Source organism: Schistocerca nitens, chromosome 6 (assembly GCF_023898315.1).
Source record: "Schistocerca nitens isolate TAMUIC-IGC-003100 chromosome 6, iqSchNite1.1, whole genome shotgun sequence".
Taxonomy (NCBI): domain Eukaryota; kingdom Metazoa; phylum Arthropoda; class Insecta; order Orthoptera; family Acrididae; genus Schistocerca; species Schistocerca nitens.
The window spans coordinates 499,353,767-499,374,199 of NC_064619.1; the positions used below are offsets into that span (position 1 = coordinate 499,353,767).

Here is a 20,433-nt window from a genome sequence, read left to right on the forward strand (position 1 = left end):
TTCCACCAGTTAGCGCTCTATGGATTTCGCTCTTTACATAAGAAATACAGAAAGACTATATTACATCGTAAGGAAATTTTCTGAATTAGTCAGCAATTAACTTTCGGAAAATTTGGCTGCAAATTGAAAGAGAGAATGAGAATACGTGGATTATTTCTATTATAGTTTTATTTAGTCGTACTCACTTTTAGCGGAGTTTGGTTGTTGGTTTTGGTGAGGTAGCCAAACCGGAGCTCCAAAGATGACCTCTGAAACAAAATTAGTTTAATGAGTTAGATACACTGATTGTTAATAGTGTCAAATAGTATACTAAACATATTAGCATTTGACTTGCATTATACGTGATATTTCCCTGTTAATGATACTCTCTTTCACGAATGGTGAAGAAGGGAAATACGTAAATCTGAAATAAAAAATTCTGATCCGAAAAAGACGAAGTCGGAAGTTACAAGCAGAAATTATAGAATTTCAGATTTACAATTGGTCTGCTGATGATGAAAAAACCGAAATATATATACATTTCGGTCATAATTGCCTTTACCTGCACGATTTGCATAAGGTGCTACGTTCACAATACTCCATTCAGCTACACAGAAGAAAGTATACAAACCCTATATACTGTAATTTTGTACAAGATAAAGATTGAAATCAGCGTTTTGCTCAATACCCTCAACCTGAATTCGACAAAGATTTATACTGATGGATGTAAGATCATCAGCGGCAACAAACATACAGTCCTGTAGGAAATTATCAATTCCTATATTCCCTACCTAAAGAGACAATAATCTGATACGTGGACCCATTGCAATTAGGGACGTAGTAAAATACTGTAGATATTGCACACGAAGGAGTATGGTGATATTAACTGATTCCACAAGTGTACTAAACGGCTTCAAAAGACCAAAATTCTACAAAGGTATCTACAATTACAGACATCATTATAGAAGGCGCTACCAAGAAGAAAAAAGAAAAAAAGCAGGAATAGTAACAAATTTCTTGTGGACTTCAGGGCACACTGACATATTTCATAATGAGGTAGCAGACAGCTTGGCGAAGTGAGCAATGGACCAAGGCTAAATGATAAATTATAGATTCTTCATTTGTGTGCCTAAATGATAGACTTCTTTATCAAGAAATTCTGAGCTTAATCAATGAAAAAACGACTGACAGACTCATTGCGATTCGATCGAAGTTTCAAACAGAGTGCACTACGGTCGGCTGCATTCTGAAATAGCATTATCTGCTTGGTTTACCGATTGCAACAGAAGCAGACGCTTCATAACAACGACTACTCTCGTGCGCTTAATTCATGGCAAATTTCCAACCTACCTCTTCCTAACAAATCAAAGAAACCTCCATTATGCGACTGAGGTAACGAAGAAGGAGCCGTGAGCGATCTACTATTCTGTGTACCAGACACAAGACAAAACAAAATGCTTTTAACCGAGCATTGATTAAAGCAAAGGACGCTCTTCTAGGATAGGCTGCAGTGTTGTTATCAACTTTAAATGTGAAATACAACCACTTAAATGTGTGTACATCTCTGCGATCTAACTATGTAAATGTGCTATGTACACGACCTGTGAATATTCCCTATGGTGACATACTGTGCGCCCCAAGACAAACGATCAACATTCAGGGATATAACAGGAACGATTATTCGAGAGCACTTTTTTTTAGGTAGCAGAGGTGTGTTCCACTGTAGCGAAGATGAACAAGTGCGCGTCGCTCTTAAGGTATGCACTATGGAGCCGATGTTTATCACACTTTTTTCATGTTTTGATCCGTACCACCAGGTGTCAAAATATGGAAAGCAAAGAGCTCGCAGTAGATGAGATTTGTTTCACTGTATCAAAAATGGCTCTAAGCACTACGGGACTTAACTTCTTTAGTCATCAGTCTCCTAGAACTTAGAACGACTTAAACCTAACTAACCTAAGGTCATCACACACATCCATGCCCGAGGCAGGATTCGAACCTGCGACCGTAGCGGTCGCGTGGCTCCAGACTGTAGCGCCTAGAACCGCTCGGCCACTCCGGCCGGCTTCACTGTATCGAAGATAGCTCATAGCTCTTAAGGTAGCGGTATGCCTTTTTAGAGGCCACGTTTACTAAACTACTTCACTTCGAATGATCGTTTCTGTCACATCCCTGAAAATTGACCATTCCCCCAGGGACACCGAGTATTTTTTTTATTATTATTATGTCATTACTTTATGAATAGTTTCCAGTGAAATCCTGTATCAATCGTGTATTCATACCCTAGTTTTTAAAAAAATGGCAATTGAGAAGTGCGGAATTGCGGTGCTTATGTTGTTAAGGAGAACGATACCACATACCTTTGGACATGCTTAACGAGGTGTGGCTCGAAAAAAACCGGACTAGTACTGGTGAAACAATAAAACGAATGCAATGAGGCTGAAAGTCGCGTGGCCTGTCACGTGACTCTCGCTCCGCCTACTGCTCGAGTTTCATCTGCCTCCTGCACTCAGTCTGCCCGTGGCGTCTGTTTTAAGTAGTTGACGTTTTGTCTGTGCGTCGGAAAATGTTGAGTGTACAGAAAGAACAGCGTGTTAACATCAAATTTTGTTTCAAACTAGGAAAATCTGCAAGTGAAACGTTTGCAATGTTACAACAAGTGTACGGCGATGATTGTTTATCGCGAACACAATTGTTTGAGTGGTTTAAACGATTTAAAGATGGCCGCGAAGACACCAGTGATGACACTCGCACTGGCAGACCATTGTCAGCAAAAACTGATGCAAACATTGAAAAAATCGGTAAACTTGTTCTACAAGATCGCCGTTTAACAATCAGAGCAGTGTCTGAGTTACGGCGGGGTCAGGGATTTTCTCTGCCTCGTGATGGCTGGGTGTTGTATGCTGTCCTTAGGTTAGTTAGGTTTAAGTAGTTCTAAGTTCTAGGGGACTTATGACCACAGCAGTTGAGTCCCATAGTGCTCAGAGCCATTTGAACCATTTGAAGTGTCTGAGTTAACAGGAGTTGACAAGGAAAGTGTCGAACAAGTTTACCGATTTTTTCAATGTTTGTATCAGTTTTTGTTGACAATGGTCTGCCAGTGCGAGTGTCATCACTGGTGTCTTCGCGGCCATCTTTAAATCGTTTAAACCACTCAAACACTTGTGTTCGCGATAAACAATCATTGCCGTACACTTGTTGTAACATTACAAACGTTTCACTTGCAGATTTTCCTAGTTTGAAACAAAATTTGATGTTAACACGCTGTTCTTTCTGTACACTCAACATTTTCCGACGCACAGACAAAACGTCAACTACTTAAAACAGACGCCACGGGCAGACTGAGTGCAGGAGGCAGATGAAACTCGAGCAGTAGGCGGAGCGAGAGTCACGTGACAGGCCACGCGATTTTCAGCCTTATTGCATTCGTTTTATTGTTTCACCAGTACTAGTCCGGTTTTTTTCTAGCCACACCTCGTACGTGTCAGAAGGAACAAGCACTGCGGCGACTTCAGTCGTTACGAAATATATGAATTGCATTCGGAGTTCAGAATACGAATACGAACAACCATCGACCGTAAGGGAATGACGATACTGAAAATCTGTGTTGGAGCAGGAATCAAAGCTGGATTTACCACTTATCGCGAGCGCGTGCCTACTATTAGGCTACCCGAGCACTCTTCACGATCAGACCAATATTTCGTCAACCACATATCTACAACTTATACTCATGCATTCATTGTGTATGTTCCCGTACAGAGGAGGCATCTCAATTCAAATCACTTGCCTGGTGTCGATGAATAAATACGATATTGCAGTGCATGTGTTGTTCCAACGTACGATGCAATATTTAAAAAAAAAATGTTCAAATGTGTGTGAAATCTTATGGGACTTAGGCGGCCGTTGTGGCCGAGCGGTTCTAGGCGCTTCAGTCTGGAACCGTGCGACCGCTACGGTCGCAGGTTCGAATCCTGCCTCGGGCACGGATGTGTGTGATGTCCTTAGGTTAGTTAGGTTTTAGTAGTTCTAAGTTCTAGGGAACTGATGACCTCAGACGTTAAGTCCCATAGTGCTCAGAGCCATTTTTTTCTTATGGGATTTAACTGCTAAGGTCATCAGTCCCTAAGCTTACACACTACTTTACCTAAATTATCCTAAGGACAAACACATACACCCATGCCCGAGGGAGGACTCGAACCTCCGCCGGGACCATCCGCACAGTCCATGACTGCAGCGCCCTGAGACCGCTCGGCTAATCCCGGGTGGCATGCGATATACCTTCGGACATGCACGTATGTCCAAAGGAACATTGCATCGCTCTTTTTAACTACACATGCATTACAATATCTTATTCATCCGCCGATACTAGGCAGGAAATTTCAGTTAAAAATATTCTCCCCTATACGGGAATAACATAATGTCTGTACGAGTACAAGAATATCACGAACAGTTCGCAAGTGGAACAGAAAAAGGGAGAAATAGCAGTGGTATACAACGAACCCTTCGCAACACAGTGGACACGAAAGCGTGATAATATTGCATCTTTATCGAGTTCTGAGTTATGTTACAGGTTTCAAGTCTGTAACCCGTCGGGAAAGGATAGCAATAAACAAAATGCACTCGGCCACACACCAGACAAGTAAGCGAGTTAATACTGAACTGTCTCCCAGTTCTGAGCTATGTTGAAAGTTTAAAGTCGCTAGCTTGTCGGGAAGATAGTTTAAAGGAAACTGCAAAATTTGTACCGAACAAACATACAAGAAAGCAACCTCATAACAACGTGTTAATAAATGTTTTTAGTCAGAACAATGCAGCGTCTCACAAAGGGCTTTTGGCAGTGCGAAAACTGAACGATTTGACGTATGAATTGCTTCCCCATCTACATTTTTTAAACATTTGTCATCCTGTGATTTCTACTCGCTACGACATTCCAAGAAATTTATGGCTATAGCAACCTGGAAGCGGTTACAGAAGCTGTACCTGGCTAACATGCAGACGTGCTGCAGCCACGGTACACACGAAATTTACGTATTGGAAAAACGTTGGACAAGTTGATCTGACCTGAATGAGAAGTAAATTTTTAAAAGAAACTGCACAATAATTCACAGTGAACCGAGAAAAATTCCTCTTATTCCCGTATTCGAACAGAATCTCCCTTGGAACAGAAGTGATGATGCCAAAATGAGAAAAGTGGGCCTGCCGGAACGGCCGAGCGGTTCTAGGCGCTACAGTCTGGTTCCGCGCGATCGCTACGGTCGCAGGTTCGAATCCTGCCTCTGGCATGGATGTGTGTGATGTCCTTAGGTTAGTTATGTTTAAGTAGTTTTAAGTTCTAGGGGACTGATGACCACAGCAGTTAAGTCCCATGGTGCTCAGAGCCATTTGGGAGAAGTGGACGGAAAAGCGGTAAGATGTAAATAAGAAATGAGAGTGACAGTTCTGAGGGAAAGATTTGAAACAGGAGACAGTGAATAAGTATTTTGTTACATTAGAGTTCTTTGTAGCTCAAAATGGACACTCAAAACGATTAACTTACGGGTTTTAAGATGAACAGGACATCTGTTATAAAGAACAAGTACAAACGGCTCCACATGTCCCTGTGGAATGGCAACGAGGCGAAAGGAAAAAATAACGAGAATAAAATTAAGGAGGCAGTCGAAAAGTACTCTTTAATTTCAACACAACGGAGAGCTAGCGATAAATGCACGAACCTCTGTTCCCAGTTTCGAATATTGTATGTAACTTCCTCTTAAAAAGAGTGTATTGCATGTGGCTGTACTCCAAATGTAATCACATAAATTTACCTGTTTTTTATGGTGGTGCTTTTAGTTTTTGCTACTACAAACTGTTATGCCTTGCTAGAAGTCTGTCAGTCTTTCATGGTGATTTCGAGATTCCTAAAGACTCCTATGATGCAGTGATTAGTATAGGTGATATGTGACATACATGAACTTGCACTGCTTGCCATCCTGGAAAATATCCTCGCTTGTTTCCTGTTTATATTTTTGACTACAGTGTTCTGTGGTGAACGCGATTGTCATTTCAAGAACATTCTCGCTCATTGTGTGAATTTTTGTTTCAAGACGGTGTGAGGAGAAAGCTCTTTTAGATGCAGGAAATGAAATCAATGTAGTTTCAGAAACATTTTTTAATTACATGAAAGGCGATAATGAGTTATGGACATACAGTTAGCGCTACAGGGGAACTGAATAATGTGGTGACACATAGAGTACATTTGGAACTTGAAATGAAAGGCATTTCTTTGATGCACACTTTTGTTTGGAATAGCTGGTTTGAGTATAGGTGTAATTTTGGGTATGGATTGGTTGACAGACTCTAAAGGAAAAAAGAAATCTGTTGAAACTATTCTAGTAGTACGGAACATGAAGTGCCACAGGTAATAGTAAATGTAGAATTTCATCATATAGCAGTAAATGGTAACCACTCAAAGTTATTATAACAATTTTGATGTGTACTCTCTCAATTGTTTAGTAGAGGTGTTGTGAGAAGATTCCATACAGCAATTAAAGGTGAAGATGAAAACGACAACTATCCAAGTATCGGTGTTTTAACTGTGAAGCCAGTTTGCCGTAAGTTACCTTTTACCATTTGTTATGTACCTTTTCTCAGCTTCCGCTAATGGTAGAGCCATCAAATTTTGTGTGAGTGACTAGACGACTAATTTGTGTGTACTGAAACAGTGTTATGTCCATTACTTGCAGAAACCTACTAAGAATAAAAATGTAGCTCATACAGGAAAAAAATTAAAATTCAGGTCATCAAAAAAGACTGTACAATATCGTCGTTTCAACATACACCGATAAACCCTAAAAAAATTAGCTCTCTAACTAAGACAGAGTCTGGAGAAAGGTACCTTATAGCACACACAGTATTAGCATTCGAGCGCTGATAAACCCGCCGTTGTTTCTCTTCCTACATTTCGTTAGTGTCAATTCCACTTCTCCTTAAGGAGAATCGCCGGAAACGTAAATCAAGATGGGCGGCCTCAGGCTTGAAACAACGTCCTTCCGAATGAAAGTCAGTACCTTAACCAAAGCATCACCAACAGAGGAAAAATGTGGTAAAACCAGGGAGCTTCGCCAACTGGATCGAAAGGTAAGAAATTGTGGTCTTATGCTTTTAGTAGTGTGTTTATAATTGCCACGTGCCGAATAAATCGCGATGTTCCTGTTGCAAGTTGTATCTTCGAATACTATTTCATATGCAACGCTAAGGGAATGTACCATTTGCTGACAAATGTTCGCTGTTCACAGCCATTACAGATTCCGCGGGAAATGATTACAATTATAACGGAACACGTCAAGTGAGCATAATAGCAGCACGCGCACAAAATATTTTTTCTCTGCTTCAGACGTTACATACGCCACTGTGCTCGCGTTATTGTCACAGGCTGGGACGGAAGGGAAAACCCAATAGTAGCAGCCAATTAAAAACGGAAATGAAATTGTGAACTTCGAGCTTGTTGGATTTATTTCATACGCAAACAAAATGTGCGCCGTTGAATCTAATTTTACACTGACGCAGCAGTGATCAATTTTCGTCTGCTTATTTGTTCGATACGCTGTAAACGCATTGGCTCTAAAATGAATATAAGTTATTATAGTTAACAGCGCTAGAGTGCAGATGTCTAAATTAAAACGTTGTCCGTGAATGAGCACAAAAGATGAGTTCGTTAATCACAAATCTTCCTGTATGTTGGCATTCAACAATTTTGAGGTCCCTTACAATTAAGGGTTACCAAAACGCACACGCTTAGGTGAGAAAGAAATTGCTGGGTAAAAAGTATTCCCTATTTTCACGAGCCCTATTTTAAGGCGAGTACATCCTTGAAGTTAGTATGTTTTCTAAATAACTGTACCAACCATTCATTTTAGAAAAATGTGTCTACTAATCTGGACTGCTCCTGTGATAGAATAATTAATTGTTCCCCTATCACACTTTGTACATCCGTTATTTATTTGTCAATGTTAGATGCGAAATGTTTACTATTTCGTAAGCGTGTTTGTAAGATTAGCAACTCTAGTGTGTGTTTGGTTCAAATGGCTCTGAGCACTATGGGACTTAACTTCTGAGGTCATCAGTCCCCTATAACTTAGAACTACTTAAACCTAATTAACCTAAGAACATCACACACATCCATGCCCGAGGCAGGATTCTAACCTGCGACCGTAGCGGTCGCGCGGTTCCAGACTGTAGCGCCTAGAACCACTCGGTCACTCTGGCCGGCTAGTGTGTGTGTGTGTGTGTGTGTGTGTGTGTGTGTGCGTGTGTGTGTGTGTGTGTGTGTGTGTGTGTGTGAGAGAGAGAGAGAGAGAGAGAGAGAGAGAGAGAGAGAGAGAATGTGTGGACAGAGCTCTAACAGCATGGTCATCAACGCCTTTGCAACATAATATTGCGCGAATGTGGTTGATTCCTATACAGCTGTAACACACATGGGACAGAGTTACAGCTGCACTCACAATATGTCGTAACGTCACAGAATTTAAAACTGTCTCCTTGGTCTGTGATCTGAACTCTACTGTTGAGACCGCGATGGGTTTGTTCAGTAAAAACTGCAGAAAAAGAATTAGGAAAAAGGTAGCTAGCTGTTATTAAAAAAAATTGGCTAGCAAAGCCTGCTGACAATACATTACAACAACCTACCTAAGAATTTTTGAACTATGTCAAACTTTTCACAGAAACATAAAATCCGTGTCCCGTATTCTAATCACCGCTGCTTCGAAACCAAATAACTGACACCCTACGTCTTGTTTGAGTATAAAACACAGTCTCGAAGTGTGGCGTACCGAGATTCGAACCCGAGAGCCACCACCTTGGAGGTTCCTCACGCTGGAGCAGGTGCTATCCCTGAGTTAGTAGCTTGTATGCATGTCTTTTGATGCCGACACTACACCCTGAGCTAACAACACTAGTCCATTGATCATGCTAACAATGGGATGACTGGAGTTTGCCGCAGGGCTTCACTACATATACTGTTGCACATGACCGCAGGGCAGTTTCCTCTCATTGCGGACCACGCTCCTGTGAGAACGGGCTTTTAGTGGCCCAACTTTAGCAATCGTGGATAAAGGGATTGTGTCGCATCACTAGTTGTTGTGATCTTCAGTCAGAAGGCTGGTTTGATGCAGCTCTCCACGCTACTCTATCCTGTGGAAGCCTCTTCTTCTCCGAACAACTACTGCAACTCACACTCTTTGAGCCTGCTTACTCTAGTCATCTCTTGGTCTCACTATATAATGTTTACTCCCACACTTCCCTCCAACATTAAATTTCTGGTACCTTGATGTCTCGGATTGTGTCCCACCAACTACGCCTTTCTTTATCGCACGTTCCCGGGCCCGGGTTCCCGGGTTCGATTCCCGGCGGGGTCAGGGATTTTCTCTGCCTTGCGATGACTGGGTGCTGTGTGCTGTCCTTAGGTTAGTTACGTTTCAGTAGTTATAAGTTCTAGGGGACTGATGACCATAAACTACTTTTTACCCACTTCGGTTTATTACCTCCTCATTATTTATGTGTACTCATCTAATCTTCAGGATTCCTCCTTAGGACAACATTTCAAAAGCTTCTAGCCTCCTATTGCCGGGCATTATCCTCCAGCAATATGGGGTGTGGACCCGCCTGAAGATGGGATACTATCTCGTGCTCTAAAATCACTCTGATGTGCGGATTATATTTCCGTTATGTTCCGTCGCTTTAGTCGTGTACCAAACGAAAGAGGCAGGACATGCTCCATCTAACGTCGTTAAAATACGAAAAGCCCACAAAACTTTAAGGAAACTTCAGCCAGGCTATTCAGCTGTAGAACTGTGGGAACGCGGTGTCTCCCCCTTGCAAAGGAATCTGCAGACAAAAGCACGTCATAATGTAACCCTTAACTTCAAACCATATAGGAAGGAAAAGTAAATGATCACTGAACTAGCCTACCCATCCTCAATAAACAATAACTTTCGCTTCAGTGTGATACACATTGAGATTACGTTTGCACAGATGAGACAAAAAACTGTTTGTTAATATTTCTTCCCCGAAAAAAAAGTATACGTACATACGGATTTTCATAACAAGATAAGCAGCACTCTTTTCCTTTATTGCAGCAATGAAAAACTACATAGGTGTTGAAAGTACAAAGAACAGCAGCAAACACTTACGACTGTATAGTTATGGATAGCCTATGGAACATAGCTGTGTATCTTTAGAAATAAACAGAGCGAGGCGGCGCAGTGGTTAGCATACTGGACTCGCACTCGGGAGGAAGACGGTTCAGACCCGTCTCCGGACATCCTGATTTAGGTTTCCCTGATTTCCCAAAATCGCTTCAGGCAAATGCGGGGATGCTTCCTTTGAAAGGGCACGGCAGATTTTCTTCCCCATCCTTTCCTAACCCGAGCTTGTGCTTCGTCTCTAATGACCGCGTTGTCGGCGGGACGTTAAACATTAATCTCCTCCTCTGTAAAAGTAAATAATTTTCACATGTTCGTGTTGAAAGATTATTATATCTCTTCATTTCTGTCTCACAATTCAAATTACTACGTTACGTAGCACATTTAACACAAGTTACAGGAGTCTTTTTCCTTTGCTTGTAATCACTGTACATACGGCAGCCCAACTATCAGAGATTCAAGAATGTTTACCCCTAAATTCCATTTTTACTTTCGACACGAAATTCAGTTCAAGTTCAAGCATTAACAGATTACCGATAATTCTGCGTACTTGTCAGTTTAAAAGCTTTATATATGGTGTGTCACATGATAAGATAAAACTCATGAAGCTGCTTTCGTTAGTACTTCAGGTGTGACATCTTACGAAGAATTTATAAACTGTAAGTTGCATATTTGGGGACGAGCTTATAGGACCTCAATCTGTTTCTCACCTCCTGTTCCTAACGATGACGACTGCGATTCAGTGATTACACAGCAAGTGCCCCACAGTTGACTAACCTAGCGTGAATTTCTTTTTTCTAATTTTAGTTGTTGTAGTTGTTATCGTGGTCTTCAGTCCAAAGACTGGGTAGATGCAGCTCTCCTGTGCAAGCCTCTTCATCTCCGAGTACCTACTGCAACCTACATCTTTCCGAATCTGCTTAAAGTATTCATCTCTTGCTCTCCCTCTACGATTTTTACGCCCCGCCCTTCTCTCCAGCACTAAACTGGTGATCCCTTGCTGCCTCAAAATGTATCCTACAAATCGATCTCTTCTTGTAGTCATTCTAGTCAGGTTGTACCACAAATTTCTCTTCTCGCCACTTCTATTCAGTAGTTCCTCATTAGTTACGTGATCTACCCATCTAAACTTCAGCATTCTTCTGTAGCACCACATTTGAAAAGCTTTCATTCTCTTCTTGTCTAAACTGTTTATCGTCCATGTTTCACTTCCATACATGACTACGCTCCATACAAATACCTCCAGGAAGGACTTCCTGACACTTAAATCTAATCTCGATGGCAACAAATTTCTCTTCCGCAGAAACTCTTTTTTTGCCTTGGCAGTCTACATTTTATATGCTCCCTATTTCGACCATCATCAGTTATTTTGCTTCCAAACTAGCAAAACACATCTACTACTTTAAGTGTCTTATTTCTTAACCTAATTCCCTGATTTAGCTTGACTACATTCCATTATCCTCGTTTCGCTTTTGTTCGTCTTATATACTCTTTTCAAGACACAATCCACTCTGTTCAGCTGCTCTTCCATGTCCTTTGCTGTCGACAGAGTTACAATGTCATCGGCAAACCTCAAACCTCAAGGTTTGTATTTCTTCTCCCTGGACTTTAATTCCTACTCCAAATTTTTCTTTTGTTTCCTCCACTGCTTGCTCATTATACAGATTGAATAACATGGGGGATAGTCTACAACCCTGTTTCACTCCCTTCTCAATCACTGCTTCCCTTTCTTGCCCCTCGACTCTTATGACTGCCATCTGGTTTCTGTAAGAGTCGTAAATAGGCCTTCGATCCTTGTATTTTACCCTTGCCACCTTCAGCATTTGAAAGAGAATATTCCAGTCAACATTTTCAAAAGATTTCTCTAAGTCTACAAATGGTAGAAACGTAGGTTTGCCTTTCCTTAACCTATCTTCTATGAAAAGTCGTAGGGTCAGTACTGTCTCGCGTGTTCCTACATTTCTCCGAAATCTAAACTGATCTTCCACGAGCCGGGCTTCTACCAGTTTTTCCATTCTTCTATACAGGATTCGTGTTAGTATACTGCAATCGTGATTTATTACACAGATAGTCATGCAATTTTCATACCTGTCAGCATCTGCTTTCTTTCGAACTGGAATTATTACATTCTTCTTGAAGTATGAGAGTATTTCGTCTGTCTCATACATCCTGATCACCAGATGGAAGAGTTTTGTCTTGGCTAGCTCTTCCAAGGCTATCAGTAGATCTGAAGGAATGTTGTCTATTCCCGGGTCCTTGTTTCGACTTAGCTCTTTCAGGGCCTTCTCAGTATTATATCTCCCTTCTCATCTTCATATATGTCCTCTTCTATTTCCCTAATATTGCTCTCAAGTAAATCTCCGTTTTATAGACCCTCTATATACTCCTTCCACCTGTCTACGTCCCCTTCTTTGCTTAGATTATCTTTAAAGTATCCATTTCGACCGTCAAGTTCTCTAGATCTATAGCACTAAAACGTGTAAAACGCAGACTCTGTCCAAAGGCCCTGGTGGACACATTGGTACCGACCGACCGCCATGTCATCCTCTGCCAATGAAGTCATTCGGTACGGTATGGAGGGGCGTGAAGTAAGCACACCGCTCTCCCGACCTTTGTCAGTTTGCGTGTCCTGTAGCCGCTACTATTTGGTCAAGTAGCTCATCAACTGGTATCACGAGGCTGAGTGCACTCCATTCGTCTTCCTACCAAGGAAAAGTCCTTACAGTACCGGGAATCGAGCCCTGGTCCACCGAATGGGAATCAGGCGCGCTGATCCCTCAGTTGCGGAGGTGAACACTAAAACGTGTAAGACAGTGAATGTTTGGTTTATGAAGAGGGTAGGTAGCTATTGTAATACTGTGTGACCTGCAGGTGAAATCTGTGTCAAGGCAGTTCTTTCTTTAGTCTTCTGCAACCTCTTGCCATTGTTGACAGCACATTATATTGTCTTAGGTGGTATCAAGTGGGCACCATCTTGCTTTGGAGAGGTTATTGATTTAACCGAAACTACCGCTTATCTCAAATGTCAAAAGACATGATATCCATTCAAAACCTTAACACAGACGGAAACGGAACTGGGATTTCTGGGTTAGTTTCCAAAGAATGGTAGTTATCTATTTTCATGTTTTGTAGATCATAGTTGCGTTCTCACGCAAGGTAGTCAGTTTACAACAACAGTACACTCTCTCAGTGAAAGATCTGGTGGAAACTAGAGTATGACTTCACTTAGTGCTACCGGCACGCTCACACTTTAGAGATGGTGTAATGTTTGGAAAATTTCGAAAGTGGACAGTAAATGACTTACAAAATCAGGTGTACTGTATTCTTTATTGCATGTAGAGCCAGATATTATTGCAGCAACAGGTGTTTATTGCGTGCATATCCTGGGGAAGCATCTGTATGAAGTGTGAGGAGGCTTTCGCCATAATTTTCTTGTGGGGATGCTTCAAGTTCGATTGGTGCCAGCTACTTGTGCTCTATTGTAACTGTAAGCTAACAGCGTACTCACATCCCATCACACAAAGAAGTGCCAATTAAAAACAAGGTATCAATGACATGAATTTGAAAAAGAGCTTTGAAAGAGTCAGTTATGTGTATCTCGATTTCACGCAAAGTTATGTAGACATCCAACAATTATCGAAAAAAATGTTTAGAGAGCTTGTGTTCACCATTGGCTGTACATTTATTACGAAGTCCTCCATCGCAATCTGGACTTTTTGGTCATTTTCAAGCGGAAAACAGCTAAAGTAATTTAATTTTGGTTCTCTGGCATGCTGCAATACCAAAGGACCAAGATTAAATTACTTAAGTTGTTAGCCCACTTCAAAGTGGCAAAAATGTCGAAATGCAATAGTTTTCTTTGTAATAAGTGTATAGTTAATGGCCAAAATGAAGTCTCTTTAAAATGTTAAGAGACTGTGAAAATACAGGAAATACAATTATTAATTAAAAAAAGAAGTTGCTAAGTCGTGTTGCAGTGAGAACCTATGGAATCCATACGAAAGTGATTGCTAACTGAAATTCGGCCAGCTCATAATACTAATGAACTGCTCTTAGACACGCACCTTAAATGATTATCACACACGTGGTCCCAGTTATTTTAATCACAATGACTGTTTGGTAGATAACACTAGAAAGAGTTGAAAAACAGAGAATTTTGCGAAAGGAATATAGCAAAATGATTTATGTCGACGATCAGTAATAAACATTCCAAAACACTGTTCCTTTCCTCTAAAGACTGCACAGATTCCGTATGGAAATCATGTAAGCGATCTTTTCGTCTATGCGATCAAAGAATGGATGCGCTTAGTTGAGGATAGACATGGTTTCTTTGACTACAAACTAAAGTACCGTCATTTATTCTATAGTTTTAGACTTTAAGTACAGTTGCTGTAGCGAAAATCCACAAGTAATTATAATTGACTTGGAGGCGGTATCGACCAATGAGACGACTCATCCCAGTACGTCTTCTTCACTCTGACGCAGCCATTTGCATTCAGCAGTTTCTCACGAAGTCACCTTCTCATTAATTGCCAAACAGTCATTAACTCCGGAAATCAAACTTTTCCTACAAAACCTTGACTTGTTTGTTCGCAGCGGGTACCGTTGACGACTTGCCTTAACAACACCACGACTTGGCGCTCCACGGCGCGAAACTTAGACACCTTCTAAGGAAACAGTAGATATCTTTTCACATAAATCATCTGAACACAAATGGCCCGTCCATCAATGCACTGCCGTTTTAAACTTTGTGTACACGACAGCACCGCCATCTGTATATATGCATATTGCATATATTTCGGGGTTGTAACTGGAGGCTATTGATAGACAACAGAAAGTTGTTGCCAACGTATATGAATACCGAACTCGGCAGGTATGCGTGGAACAATCACTGCTCCTAAATCAGTGATAATCCATTTACTCAAAAGCCATCAAATCCAAGCGAACAGTTCTCACCTTTCGTATAAAAAAGTGAGTATTTCCACCGGTTGTGATGTCATCGGGGTTAATAATATAAAATGAAATGCTTGTCAATTATATTTAGTAGAGAGAGATTTTATTTGTAAATCGCATTAAAGGGGCTTTCTAAATATGCAGGTGATTCGGAGTGCTAGCGAATTTCTGTTGAAGCACTGAAAAGCGAAATTAAATTGGTAATTGTTTCCTGTAATTAATAGTCTTCTCACCTTAAGAAAAATTTACTATTGAAGGCGATGTTGTTAACTTCCAGTTGAGTAACGCTAAACGTGAGTTGCTAATGTTATGGAAGAGTCTGCTATAATTGTCCCTGTAGGTTTGTTTTCTAAACTCTGAAACCCAGCTGGCTCTACCTGCCCAATAAAATTACTGTATACAAAACCAAAGCAATTCGTCACTTATTCCTAATCGCTAATGTTTATTGTTCTGGTTTAGTGTTTTCAAGCATGTGATTTACAAACATTTGTCGTATAAGGATGGCTGATTAACGTCCTGAGGCCAGAGTTTGCGTCACGTGTTCTGGTGCTTACAGCCACGGTTACTGTCTTGTATTATTAAGGAAGAGGTCTAGTTGCAGGAAATGTAACAATAGTCGTGAGCTTAGTTTGTCGTATCTAATTCCGTTATACAAAACAAATTGTTACAACAACCAACTATGAACTACGAACAAAGTAAATTTTGAAATATAATCTATTCTACGATAGCAGTTTTAACATGTTTAACTAAGTTTCACGAAACAAAACGATAAGGTTTCTGATTTAAACCTATTACAGATATATGAGGCTTTGACAGTAATGCATTTGTTTAATACAAAATGTATAGGTACTCACTGTTGTAAAAATTAACATTTCCTTGGAATACGCTGCTACAAAATATTCCGGGACACCCAACAGCACCAATTTGCAGCATATCGGTGACTTTTCACAACAGGATGACAAGACAACTTTTCGAAACATTACTGATATTCAGTAATATGCAATTAAGCAGCCGAAAATCTTTATTTACTACTCACTTTTTAGTGCAGTTTGTAGCCATGTAACATGAAAATCTTCGCAGTCGAATACTGATAGGAAAGAAAGAAGCCGGCCGGAGTGGCGACCGCTACGGTCGCAGGTTCGAATCCTGCCTCGGGCATGGATATGTGTGATGTCCTTAGGTTAGTTAGGTTTAAGTAGTTCTAAGTTTTGGGGGACTGATGACCTCAGAAGTTAAGTCCCATAGTGCTCAGAGCCATTTGAACCATTTTTGAAAGAAAGAAAAATAGCTTGAGCAACTTACACTATCTGATCAAAAGTATCCGGAGAGCTCTATGCAATGTAGAATTGACCACTAGATGTCACAGAGACGGACCCGCCAGTGTAACAAGAGGCGGAAAGTATTGTTTTGACAATAAAGAAGCAGTAACTGCAGATTGGGTTGGTCAGGACAGCTCAGCGATTTCGAAAGTGGAATAGTCATTGGATTGCAACCTTTCTAAAGCTGCTGGTGATGTGACTGTGTAGTTGAAACGCGAAGGAACTACCACAGTTAATCACGACCAGGCAAAACTCATGTACGGAAGAAGAGAGCCCGTCGAGTGTTGAGGAAGATAGTTGCAAAAAATAGCATCAAATCAGCGGAAGGAAACACTCGTGAATCAAAAGCGCTTCAAACAATCCCGTTAGGACATTGACTGTGCACAGGGAGTTATTAATAGAGCGCTACGATGATCAAGCAGCTTCTCCTCAACTACAAGTTTCTGCAGTCTATGCTAAACGACGCTTGAGATGGCGAAAAGAGTGACGCTACTGAATAGTGGATTGATTTGGAGTGACGATTCACGTTATATCCTGTGGGAACTTGATGGCAGGGTTTGGGTCTGGCAAATATCTGGAGAACGTTACATGCCATTCCTCCACAGACATTTAAGACTACCTCCTTGAAATTGTTTCCCATAGAGTTCACGGCGTCATAAAGGCGAGGGGTTAACAACGCCACTTTACTGTCCATTAATAAATGTCCGGATACTTTCAATTAAATAGTATATACTTCTTTACCATGTAATACCTTGTGCTCGTTATGACTTTACTCTGTGCCAGTCTGGATGCTCTCTGACAGAAATCGTGAAAAAAACTGCAGACTGTACCCAACACGCAAACATATGAAGAAGAACCTATTTGTAAGTCCCTCTATTCTCTGCTAATGATCATAAGATTACTTAGAAGTCAGAAAATTACGTCTATTTTGCAGTACATCTTCTAAATCAAATATGTAAGGATTAGCATCTAAATTTTTCAGTAAAAAAAGGAAACAACCGAAAGTATTCGCCTTCAAAGGAAAACTTACATTTCGATCCAAAATAGTACTAGAAGAACAAGCAGTAGAAAATGTGTCACATTTTCATCTGTTAGGCTGCGATATTACCTATGCATATGACGAATGTGTCCTCAGAGATCAAACACAAAACAATATTATAATCTAAGAATTTAATGTAGACTGTATAAATGAAAAAAAAATAGAGAAACGATGCATAAAGTGGAAATAAAGTGTCAACAGAAGGGGAAGACAGATTAGTTAAACAAGTAGTCAATTATAAACCACCCAGTGTCCTCCCTCCGCCCCCCCCCCATTTTTTAAAAAAATCGAACTTACATGTATAAAACTGATCCGAAGGTTTGAATACTTCGCAAACGAGTTGCATTGTTTGAGGTAAGCCTGTAAAATCTTTATGGTTACGGAAGCAAAACCCTAATTAGTTTCGGACTATTCGAGTGGATGAATGCAGCCTGGGTAATTTGCACGTCATAAGCTGCACTGCCTCAGTTTCTAACTTTCATACTTGAATTATTGTGGGAAACCAGTAACGTAAGATTATATTTTAATGAGTTGATTGTGACAGCATTTTAAATTTTTTAATTCTGTCAGTAATTATATGATATACTGAAAATCAATTTTTTATGGTGCTTCAAAGCCACTTCACAGGCAACGTGCAAATGGAACAGGACGATTGCTTTAGCCTTTTAATAATATAGACAGGAGGAAGGGAGAGAGGGAGAGAGAGAGAGAGAGAGAGAGAGAGAGAGAGAGAAATGGAGGGCGACCGAGAAACAGGTAGCTTCAATGGAGACGGGACAGATCGTATGCCTGTTCCGTGAAGTGAAGAAGAAGAAGAGAAGAAGAAGTGAAATATCTGACCCAAAATGATTTCAGCTATAACAAATATCAATCCATTTGAGAGATAATATAATGTTACGACATTTAAACTCTAAAAATTTATGTTTTCAAAAATTATTTATACAGCTGGAACCGAACGATATACTCGATATTCGCCAGTCGTTTGTTTACAATGGAGGATCAGCTTCTCTTAGTGGTAAATGTTCAGAAAGACAATACAGAACGATAAGTGTGTAGTCTTGTAACTTGATGTTTCAGTAATGAAGCAAAAGACTTATTAGCCGCCACTCGTAATATCAGTGTCGAACTTTAAGTGCGAGATAAAAACGTATCATCGTCGTGTACGTGACTTTATGTGAAGATAGGCGTCCATTTTGTTTGCTTTCGGTCCCTTTCTATAGATGGGATTTCAGCTTCAGACTTCAACATTAGTTGCACGAATAAGTTTTTCCCTTTGCTTTCAAAATAGCATGTGAGATCTGGGAGAGTCATCATCATCGTCATCATTTCCTCCCAAGGATTAGCTGTCGTAATCACTTGCTGTGGGCTCTTTCATCCATCCATCCATACACCAATCCAATCTCTTAGGATAGTTCAGTATCTTTTTTTGGTAATCTATTTTCAGTCATTCTATCAATATGATTCATCTTCTCATTCTATTATGTTTTATCTTGTTGCTAACTGAAAACATTTTTAAATCTGATCTTATTTTTTCATTACTTATTTTGGCCAGTTTTTTTACAGCCTCTAACACATCTCATGAGCTTCATTTCTGCTGCTCGTATGAGTGATTTTTCTTTTTTTGTTACTGTCTATGATTCGGAAATATATATTACGGTAGGCACAGCCATACCTTTATAGAATCTCATTTACGTTCCTTCTCTTTTTTTTCTCCCCGATGTATGTATTACAGTAGGTACAGCAATAATGTTATAGTATCCCATTTTCGTTCCTTGGTTTTTATTTTTGTTTGTCTTCTCAAAGCTCTTCCAGTTATTCCTCAGAATTCCTCAGATAGCTTGATACTTATTTACCTTTTTGTCAATGTATTAGTCATAGTTAGAAGAAATATCGCATTCCAGGTGCGAAGTGGGAAACTTGTGTTAAAATTTTCTCATTTACTATTATTTTCGATTTGACTGGATTCATTCATTTGAAAGTCATTAGCTTCTTCGTATTTGCAGATGTAGTTAAGTTGTAAAATATTCCATTTTGGCTCAGTCTACATACTTCTCTTTGTAAATTATCTTCTGTTTCTGGTATGATTATCTAGTTTTCAGCATATAACAGAGTATTTAATGGTAGATCCTATTTTAATTCATAAGTGGATTTCATCTTTCCACTTCAAAATTAGATCGTCAGTATATAAATAAATGGGTGATAGACTGCACCCATGTTGATTAATTAAAATTTCATCTGATATTTTCGAACCTAAACTTATAACTATTTTTGTATTTATACGGTATATAAACTGTTTATGATATTAATAAGATGTTTTGGTAAACCTTTAGTTTCCAATATTTTCCAAACAAGTTGTCTTTTTACCTTATCAAAGGCTTTCTCAAAACCGACAGATGCTAAATGCGTTTCTAAGCCAAATTCCCAACCTTTTCCATTATTTGTCTAAAGTTATATATACTTGTAGTGATACTCAGAACAAATAGATAGAAGGAAGGAAGTTTCCCTTACCGGTAGTTTCCATTGTGTGTGTGTATGCGTGTTTGTGTGTGCGTGGGCGCGCGGTTTACAGCGCTCAACGGTGGAATTATAACGTCCTTGGTAGCATAGTCTGAGACGAAAGTAGTTAAAAACCTAAAAACGCTTAAAATATAAATTCGATTAAAATCATACACACACACACACACACACACACACACACACACACACACACATCCATTCTCACTCACTTTCAGCCACACATTGAAACTATCATTCAAAACTGTAAAAAACTGTAAGCGACAAACAAGCAAGGCTACTTGTCACAGAGGACGAAAGAGGTGGTTGAACAAGGGGAGTGGTGATCTGACAGACGATGTTAATGGCAACAATAAAATGCTATATGCGATGATGAAAAGTATAGGAAGAGATAAGGAACATTCCAAGTACCTAGCAGACGATAATGGAAATCGCATCATCGATGACGATA

At 40.1% G+C, this 20,433-nt stretch overlaps 1 protein-coding gene across 2 annotated transcripts in view; it reads right to left on the minus strand.

Moving 5' to 3' along the window:
• LOC126262536 (high affinity cAMP-specific and IBMX-insensitive 3',5'-cyclic phosphodiesterase 8) overlaps window positions 1-20,433 on the minus strand; it is a 1,685,047-nt gene that overhangs the window by 560,235 nt on the left and 1,104,379 nt on the right. For both annotated transcript variants that reach the window (XM_049959212.1, XM_049959213.1), the window contains one exon: window positions 186-248. In XM_049959212.1, the coding sequence (XP_049815169.1) occupies window positions 186-248 (63 nt within the window). The remainder of the gene's footprint in view (window positions 1-185; window positions 249-20,433) is intronic.